At 70.0% G+C, this 9,402-nt stretch overlaps 2 protein-coding genes across 2 annotated transcripts; one reads left to right on the forward strand and one right to left on the reverse strand.

Moving 5' to 3' along the window:
- Positions 1 to 969: 969 nt before the first annotated feature.
- Positions 970 to 4,809, reverse strand: MNEG_10597 (lactoylglutathione lyase; the record flags this gene model as incomplete). The annotated part of the gene is made up of 9 exons (XM_014040930.1): positions 970 to 1,016; positions 1,504 to 1,586; positions 1,874 to 1,918; positions 2,240 to 2,367; positions 2,718 to 2,741; positions 3,218 to 3,305; positions 3,671 to 3,732; positions 4,051 to 4,104; positions 4,753 to 4,809. The coding sequence occupies 9 exons, from the start codon at positions 4,807 to 4,809 to the stop codon at positions 970 to 972; spliced, it is 588 nt and encodes a 195-aa protein (XP_013896384.1).
- A 703-nt stretch (positions 4,810 to 5,512) lies between these two features.
- On the forward strand, positions 5,513 to 9,326 carry MNEG_10598 (hypothetical protein; the record flags this gene model as incomplete). The annotated part of the gene is made up of 2 exons (XM_014040931.1): positions 5,513 to 9,079; positions 9,168 to 9,326. 2 exons carry the CDS (start codon positions 5,513 to 5,515, stop codon positions 9,324 to 9,326), a joined length of 3,726 nt encoding a protein of 1,241 aa, XP_013896385.1.
- Between the last annotated feature and the right edge of the window lie 76 nt (positions 9,327 to 9,402).

Raw genomic sequence — 9,402 nt, forward strand, 5'->3', positions numbered from 1 at the left:
GGCGGAGGGGAGGGGGCGGGAGGAGGGGGCGGCGTTTGCGCTCGAGTGGAGCGAGGCGCAGCTGCGGCAGGTGGGCTCGGGTGGTAGGGACAAAGAGATGCGAAGCACACACAGTCAGCATCGCTGCCTATCGTGGTTGCTTGCAAATACTTTTGGTGACTGGGAGCAGATGCTGCATCCCTAGTGCCTGGCGTACGCGAGGAGGCCTGTCAGCTGCCCTCGGCCACCAGCACCTTTCCCTGCGCACCCTGTCTCGCGCCCACGTCGACGCTGTGCCCGCCCCCTGTGCCTCTCCCTCAACCGCAGCTTCGGGACGTGCCCGGGCTGAGGGGCCTGCACGTGATGCCCCTCACCCCCGCGGCCCGCAAGATAGTGCTGCAGCTAGCGGGCAAGGGGCTGCTCGGCCCCCCGGCGGCCGGCGCCAGGCCGTGAGGCCCGCAGCCGCATGGGCGTGTGCAGTCGACACAACATTCAATTATGTTGAGACCGCTGCGCACGCCGTTCAACTTTCATCATCTTATTTCATCAAACATCGACTCATGCCATTGACACTGGCACCCTGCTGCTGAGATGCAGCGAGGACTCCTGCGTTGCTTTTTGTTCTGGGCATGTCTGGCGATTGGCGATCACCAGGCTGCCACCCGCCCGCCCTCCAGAGACCATTGCACGGCGCTCGCCACACCAATTTGACGCTTTGGCTGCGCCCCTGGCGCATAGCAGTGCGGAACAACTGACAGTGATACTGGGCCCAACGCAGGCCTTGCCGCAACCCTAGGAGCGCCGCTGAAACGAGCGTGCAGGGCGTGCGCAGTTGCAACAACCTGCTGTGTGTCTTTGCTGATCACTTGAAACATGCCTGCCGAGCGCTTCTTACTAGTCTATACAACTCAGCTCGAGCAAGAAACAGCGTCGCTACAGACGAGCCTGCCGGCCGCGGCCGCGCCTTCACATGGCGGCGCCTCACGCGCCTCAGGTCGAGCCAAAGTTCTTCGAGTTGTCCGGGTTCAGGATCTCGACTGTTCGCAGGGGATGCGGGTCAGGGGGGTGGGGTTGGGTGACGCGCTGTGTCAGGGGAGCAGGGCGGAAAGGGAGGCCAGAGAGACATGCCCTGATGGAAGTATGCCGTGCGAGCATACTTCCACAGCAAGCCCCCCACCCCAAGAAGATCTGCGCGCTGCGTCACCCTCGCACACGGGCGCACGCACGCACGCGCCCACACACACACACAGGCTCGCACACACACGCATACACACACACATATACACACACACACACACAGGTACGCACGCACACACACGCGCGCACACACACACACAAACACTCTGGATTACACTCGCACATCCACACCAACACACTTGCACTTCCCCCTCCCTCACAAAAAACACGCACAAGAACACACGTGCATCCTCTTCCTCGCCACTGTATACCCTGGCAGCGGTCCCCCTCTCATGTTCCCAAACCCATCACCACTACCCCCAGCCCTCAAGAACCACAGCCACCTACTCCAGTAGCCGTCCGGGTCCTTGATGAAGGCGAGGCCCTTCATCTTGCCGTCAGACGGGCGCTTCACAAACTCAACTCCCAGCCTGGGGTGACGGGGGCAAGTCAGGATGTCGGACGGGCCCCGCGGATGTCACACAACAAGCAGCGTCAGCACGTATTGAGGTGGTGCAAGCAATTCAATGCATTGACGGCGGGGCCACGGCAGGACGAGGCGGCCGCTGGGCCGTACAGACGGCACGGCTGACCGCCTCGCCGCACGCATGTGAGAGAGCGGGGTGTCGGGTGCTGGGGTGGCCAAAGCGCGGGCCTCAGGCGGGCAGGGGACCGGCCCTGGGGGGTGGGGTGAGGGTTGGTGGGAACCGCCACGCACCGCTCGAAGCGCTCACAGGCCGCCTCGACGTCCGGCACCGCCAGGCTGCAGGGAGCAGGATGGGTGGGGTTGCGTCGTGTGGTACGTTTGATGCGGGACCGGGCAGCCGCCATGCAATCGGGGAGGGGCGAGCGTTCACGTTCTCACGAGACCCGGCCCTGGGATGATGCGGCTCACAGGCGAGTGCTCAATTGGGTGAGAAACACAACCAGCATCCCGCCGCTCAAGGAGGGGATCTCATACCTCCACAGTCCACTGATGATTGCGTGAGCAGCCGGCGCGGAGACATGTACATGGGTGCCTAACGCAGCAGCTCATCCCGCCGCCCGGCCTCCCCTGGCCCCTCTGCGCCACGCCGCACCTCACCCGATGTGGCCGAAGCCCCGCCCAGGGTCCGCGTTGCCGTTGCAGTAGCCGGCAAAGTTGGGGTCCGACTCTGTGCCGTGGTTGTGCGTCAGCTCCAGGCAGGCCGGGCGGCTGAACATCCATTTGGCCTGGTCGGTGTGGAGGGGCATGGAGGGGGGTTCAGAGGGGCTGGCAGCGGCCGGATTCGCAAGGGTCCGGAGGAGGGGGGGTGGGCGGAGTGTGTCGCTTATTTTCGAAGGGAGGGCGCCGCTGCGCAGCTGGCAGGTGCCTGGAGCGCTGGCTGCCCAGCCGCGCCCGCCCCTCAAGCGGCAGCCGCCCTGGTGGTGGGAATCACAGCTGACAGCCTGCCAGCCACGCCCCAATATTCCCCCTGAGTTTGCCGCCTCGGCCATGCTTGATGCCCGTGGCGGGAGCGGGCAGCGGTGAAGCCCTGGCAGGTGGGGGGAGGGGCAAGGGGTGGGGAGCAGGGCGGGCTCACCCGCTCCTTCGGGTCGTCTGGAATCTGAACAGGCACAGGGTGAGGGGGGAAGTGGTAGAGCGAAGGGCGCCGATGTTGGACAAGGAGGGATGTGCATGATGTGTAACGTGGTGTCAGGGAGGGGGGCGCATCAGGGCTTGCCTAGGAGCAACGCTAGCTGAGGGTGTGCGTCAGGTGCCATCCTACAGGCGCACTAAACCCCCAGAAGACTGCAAATCAAATGACACGGTGCATTGGGCCGTGCCACTTCGCCACCCACACAGGGCCCGAGCGGCAGCAACACAACAGCTCGAGTGCCGATGGCGCTGACGCACGCGCGCGCATATTGCGTGCACGTCAAGGCGCAAGGACCGCACCCGCATGAGCCATGTGTGCGTGTGTGCTCGAGCACGCGTGCATCGGCATGCGTGCACGTGCATGCGTGCATGCATGCATGCACATGCATGCTACGCACGCACGCATGTAGTGTGCGCAGGTGGGCTCAAGCCCCCCTCCCCCACCTCGTCAGGGCTGCAGTAGCCAACGAACAGCAGGGTAAACGCCATGTCGGGGAAATCCAGCTTTGCCAGCAGCGTCATACCCAGGACCCTTTGAAAGGTTTCAGGGTGCACCCCGGGCGAGGAGGGTTCGTCAGCCGGGCCGCACAAAGGGGGCACCGCGGGGGGCTGCAGTCTCAACCGGGAGTTAGTGACGGGGAGCGCGGGCGCCTCCAAAATGCGTGGCAGCGGGCGGCAGGGCGGCGTGCGCCGAGGCAAGCGGCGCATGAGGCGGGCGCCGCTGCGTGACTGATTTGGGCAGCTGTGGTCTCCAGCTGAGACCAGGAACGGCGGGCGCGCGCCAAAGCAGCCGCAGGGCTGCACTCGCCGTCTGCAGGGCAGTGCAGGGGCCCAAGCGCGTTGCGAGTGGCAGCAGCTCAGCGGTGCAGGGGCTAGGTGGACGAGGTCCCAACCCACCTGGTATAGAAATCCAAGGAGGCTTTGGGGTCCTTGATGCGGATCATCGTCTGCTGAAAGATCTGCGGTGGTGGGTGTTGGCGAGGTGACATCACCATCGTGGCGGCTGCTGTCCACAGTGACGCTGCCATGGAGCTGTAATGCTAGCGATAGGGGGAGGGGGATCGCTTACGCAACCAAGCCTGCAACCTGCTCTTCACTGGGGCACATGGCTGCCTGGCCCTCCCTCAGATGGCAATGCTTGGTCCCATCCCGCCACCACGTGCGGGCCCGCCGGCCCTAGTCTGCTGCCGCCCTGCCGTCTGGGCTTCCGTGCCACGCCAGCCAGGGAGCACCAGACCCATCCTGGCCGCGCTGCGCCGGGGTGCCCCATCACTTACAAAGTCCTTCGTCTCCTTGTCGGGGCTGGTGCAGACGCCAGGCGTGGCAAGGAGCTGCAGCAGCACGGCGCAAGCACATGGACGGGAGGGGTTGCAAACGCAGGCGAGTTGCGCTTGCAGCGAGGACCCCAGGCGATCCTGCGGGACGCTCATTTGGGGCTGCTGCGATGACGGCTGCCGTTCCACACGAGCTCGACACTGCTGCGCTAGCTGCCTGGGTGTTGCAGCACGAGCATCCCCACCGACCGGGTGCACCACTTGGTTGCACAGCGTGCACTCCACCTGACGCGCTGCTCCCAACCCGCTTCAGCGCACCTCCTGCTTGGTCGCCATGGCCACGTGGCGGATATTCAATGTCCTCTGCGTCCTACGCGCTGTTACAGGGAGGCAGGGGGCCTGCCACTGGGTCGAACGACGATGAACGCTCTGCTGGATCGCCTGGCGACGCGCGGTGAGCATGCTGTCCGGATGTTGAATATGAGCTCAACGTTTACGATCAAAAATCATGTCTTGAGTGTCCCGCTTGGGGTGATTTGTCATGTCACCCGGCGCGCAACGAGTAACTACGGGTGGCCGCTTCTAAACGCCAGGTCTGAACTATGCCACAATCCGAGCCCTGCAGAGGCATTTTATGCCTGCTGTTCGCCATGCAGAGAGCCGTTTGTCACAGATGATCTGCCGAGCGGATTAATGCTCACTCACGTCGCCCAGCGCCGACAATTGAGAGCGGCCAAGGGTTTCAATCATCTTCGGCCCCATGGCTGGGCCCGGGCCGCTGCGCGCGGGCGCGGAAGGAGGACTGTGCGCGTTCTGGCCATCCAATCGAGCCCTAAGCTCAAGGTGAGGGCGTGTAGCGGTCGACATATGACTCGGAAACTCACCACCATGGCAGGGGACCTGCATCAGGGTGCAGCAACAGTTCGAAGTCGTCAGCGCCGGCCCCGAAAGGCAGCCCCCAAACACCTGCATGCGCACAACCCTGCGCACGCAAAGGACCTGAACGTTGCATGTCACCGCGTCAGGCTAGCCCGCACCCGCGCCGTTTTCCGCCAGCTGCGACCCGTCGCCGCTCTCCGCACGACGCAGCTGCGCTCGTCCCCTCTGCGCCCGTCCTGCCCGGCTCAGGTCGTATTTGTCACCACCGAGGTCGCCCCATGGTCCCAAGTCGGCGGCCTCGGGGACGTCATGGCGGCGCTCCCTGCTGCGCTGGCCGCCAGGTGGGTCGCGCGCCCCGCGTGCAGAGGCTTGGTTGATCGTGCACCAACGGCACGGCTGCGCCGGCGCGCGAGGGGAGCCGTTGAAGCGGGCGCCCCGCTGTCCCGGCAGCGCCTTCTGAACTGCATGCGGCTGCCCCATCCCCCTTGGCGTCATGCGTGCGGCAGCGCATGTGCTGCGGTCGCAAAGTAGCAGGCCTGCGCTGAGCCTGCTGACCCACGCCTCCTGGCGCGTGCTGTTTTGTCAAATGCGCAGGGGTCACCGCGTTATGACGGTGGCGCCCCGCTACTCTGGTTACGTTGACGCATGGGACACGGGCGTGCGTGTGCCAGTGCAGCTGCCGCGGGCTGCAGCGCCCGCCCATGCGGCTGCAGCTGCCAGCGCCGGCGGCGGCGGCGGCGGCGGCGGCGGCGCAACCAGCAGTGGCACAGCGAGCAGCACCGGCAGCGGCGGCGGCGCGGGCAGCGGCAGCGCAGCGGGCGACGGCGGCGCCGCGCCGCAGCGGCGGACGCCGCAGGAGGTGTATGGCGGCGGGCCGACGCCCGGCATTGCGCCGCCGCCGCCCCAACCCCCTCCGCCGCCGCCGCCCCGCGTCGACTATGCGTCATACCACGTGGCCTCCAGCAGCGACGGCGTCGTGCGGGTGTTTGTCGACCACGAGCTCTTTGGGGCGGAGCCCTATTCCACAGAGGGCGCCTCCAGCGGGGCGCTCGGCCCCTACCGCGCGCCGACGACGTACCAGCAAGGGGGCGGCGCGGCCGGCGGCGCGGGCGGCGCCGAGGGCGACCCGCTGTCCGCGTCGTACAGCGTGCTGTGCCAGGCGGCGATCGCGGCGCCGGTGCTCTTCTGGCGGCGCGGCGGCGGCGCCGGCGCGGGCGGCGGCAGGGGCGGCGGCGACGCGGGCGCCGGCAGGGGTGACCTGCTGACGAGCTTGTCGGGCGGCCGCGCGCCGTGGGAGGTCGCGCAGCGGCTGGCGCAGTCCGCATCGCTCCCCCGCGCCGTCAGCAACGGCATCGCGCGGCCCGTGTTCTCGCGCCCCGCGCCGTTCGACACCAGCGCGGCCGGCGGCGGCAGCAGGGCGCCCCGCGCGGCCGCGGCGGGGGACGACGCGCCCGTGGTGTTTGTCGGGAATGATTGGCCATGTGGCGTGCTGCCGCTGTGGCTGGAGACGTACCGCCAGGCTGCGGCCGCGGGGGGCGGCGCCAGCGCGCGGCAGTCGGCCATGATTGCCTCCCTCGTGTCTGCCCTTGCGGGTGCGGGCACCGGGGGCGGCAGCAGCGGCAGCGGAAGCGGCGACGGCGGCGGCGGCGCGGCTGCGTTTGGGCCGGCGGCCGCGGAGCTTTCGGGGGAGGGCGGCGCCTGGGCCGGCGACGGGGCGTGGTTTGGCCGCCGCGAGGCGGCGCGCGAGGCGGAAGGGGCCTTGGTGGCGCGGCTGCTCGCATCACTGGCACGCAGCGGCGGCGGCCTGGCTGGCACTGGCGGCGGCGCGGGCGAGGGGGCGTGGTGGGCGCGCGGCGACGATGCGGGGGGCAATGGCGTCTCAGCATTGGCCCAACTGCTCGCATCGCTGGCGCGCAGCAGCAGCGGCCTTGCCAGCACTGGGAGCAGTGGCTTGGGTGGTTCTGGGGAGTCGTGGTGGGCTCGCGGCGAGCAGGCGCGCGGACAAGACCTCTCAGCATTGGCGCAAGTGCTGGCGTTGCTGGCGCGCGGCAGCAGCGGCCTTGCCGGCACCGGCAGCAGCAGTCTGGGTGGCGCGGAGGAGGGGGCGTGGTGGGCGCGCGGCGACGATGCACATGGGCAAGACGTGTCAGCACTGGCCCAAGTGCTGGCGTCGCTGGCGCGCACTGGCGGCGGCCTGGCAGGCATTGGCAGCAGCGGCTTGGGTGGCGTGGGCGAGGGGGCGTGGTGGGCGCGCGGCGACGATGCGCCCGCTCAAGACGTGTCAGCGCTGGTGCAACTGCTGGCGTCGCTGGCGCGCAGCGGCGGCGGCCCCGCCGGCACCGGCAGCAGCGGTGGTGGAGGGGAGCAGTCATGGTGGACGCAAGGCGACCAGGCGCGTGGGCAAGACGTGTCAGCGCTGGCGCAAGTGCTGGCGTCGCTGTCGCGCAGCGGCGGCAGCCTTTCTGGCACCGGCAGCAGCAGTCTGGGTGGCGCGGACGAGGGGGCATGGTGGGCACAGGGCGACCAGGCACGTGGGCAGGACGTGTCTCCACTGGCGCAAGTGCTTGCGTCGCTGGCGCGCGGCGGCGGCGGCCCCGCCGGCACAGTTGGCGGCGGCTCGGACATCGCAGGAGAGGGACCGTGGTCAGCTCTGGGCGAAGGGGCGAGCGCACGGGGCGCATCGTGGCTGGCGCGGGCGCTCGCGTCGCAGGCGGCTGGCAGCGGCGGCCTCACCGGCACAGACGGCGGCAGCGAAGGGCCGGAGCCGCGCGCCGCAGGATCGGGCGCACTGGCGCAGCTGATTGTTTCGCTGGCGCGCAGCGGCGGCCGCCTCGGCGGCGACGGCGACGGCGGCGCCGACGACGGCAGCAGCGGCAGCGGCAACGAGGGGCCCGAGGCGCGCGGCGAGGGCGCGGCTGTGGTCGCGCAGCTGCTCGCGTCGCTGGCGCAAAGCAGCGGCGGCGGCGGCCCCGACGCCTCGAGCGGCGCCGGTTACCAAGGCAACAGCAGCGGCCAGGGCGGCGGTCTCGACGCGCTCGGTAATGGGCTCGCCCAGTTGCGCAGCGGAGACATGGCCGCGCTGGCGCAGGTGATCGCGTCCCTGTCGCAGGCAAGCGGCGGCTTTTCTGGTAGCAACGGCGGCAGTGGCGGCGGCGGCGAGCAGCAGCCGCCGCCGAGCGCGCTGGCGGCGCTGCTCTCGGCGCTCTCCGGTGGCGCGAGGCCCTCCTCGCCCTTCCCCGCACCCACGCCCGGCGGCGCGCCGCCCGGCGCCGCGGCCGCGCCGGAGGGCGCGCTTCTGTCGGCGCTCCTGTCCACTGTGCTCAAAGACGGCGCGTCCCTCGCCGACGGCCTGGGCGGCGGCACCTGGGACGACGACTCGTATCTCGGGGAGGATGACTACGACGACTACGGCGCGGGCACCGACGACGAGAACGCCGCCGCCGCGCGCGGCTGGGAGGGCGGCGCGGCGGAGTATGCGGCGGAGGTGGAGCGGCTGAAGGACCAAGTGGCGGCGTGGGACGCGCGGTGGCAGGCGCTGCAGCGCGAGCTGCGCGCCCTCCGCGCGCGCCGCGCGGCCGCCTTGGGCGCTGCCGCGGCCCTGAGCGAGGCGGAGGGGTCGGACAACGAGGGGCCGCCGGGCGGCGAGGCCGCCGCGGGCGCGGCGGAGGAGGGCGGGCCGGCGGCGGCGCTGGCGGAGGTGCAGCAGCAGCTGGAGGCGCTGCTGTTGGAGGAGCGCCTGCTGGGCCGCGTCGCGGACGAGCTGCGCGCCGCGCTCATGGCCAAGGACAGCCAGATCCAGCAGCAGCGGCAGCAGGAGCAGCAGCAGGAGGAGCAGGGGGATGAGGAGGATGCAGAGGAGGGGGAGGAGGAGGGGCGCGCGGCGCCGGAGGACGACCCGGCGCGCCAGCTCAGCGCGCTGCAGCAGCTGCTGGGCGACGAGCTGTCGCGTGACAAGGCCAAGGTCGCGTTTGCGGTCCACAACGGCGGCGTCGACGGCCGCTTCGGCGGCGGCGACGGCGGCGACGGCGACGGTGGGGCCGCTGCTGCCGCGCAGGCGGAGGTGGAGCGGCTCGGCGTGGCCGCGGGCGCGGCGGCGGCGCTTTCCGGCGCGGCGCGCGCGATCGGGGACGGGCTGCGGCGGCTGGCGTCGTTTGTGTCTGGGCGCGGCGGGGGGCGCGGCGGGGAGGCGGCCGCTGACGAGCCGGCCGATAACGAGGGCGGGCCTGATGGGGACGAATCAGGAGAGGACAGCGGTGATGATGATGACGGCGGCGGCGACAACGGCAGCGGCGGTGGAGCTGGCACTGGCGGGCGCCGCCCGCCGGGCACGCCCGGCGGCGGGGGGCCGCGCGGGCTATTCAGCTGGCTGGCTGCCGGGCTGTCGGCGGCCGACGCGGTGATCACCGTGAGTCCCACCTATGCATCAGAGCTCGCGTCCGGCGGTGCCGCTGGCGCGGCCGCCGCGCAGCCCGCCGC

Source organism: Monoraphidium neglectum, assembly GCF_000611645.1.
Source record: "Monoraphidium neglectum strain SAG 48.87 unplaced genomic scaffold scaffold02382, whole genome shotgun sequence".
NCBI lineage: Eukaryota > Viridiplantae > Chlorophyta > Chlorophyceae > Sphaeropleales > Selenastraceae > Monoraphidium > Monoraphidium neglectum.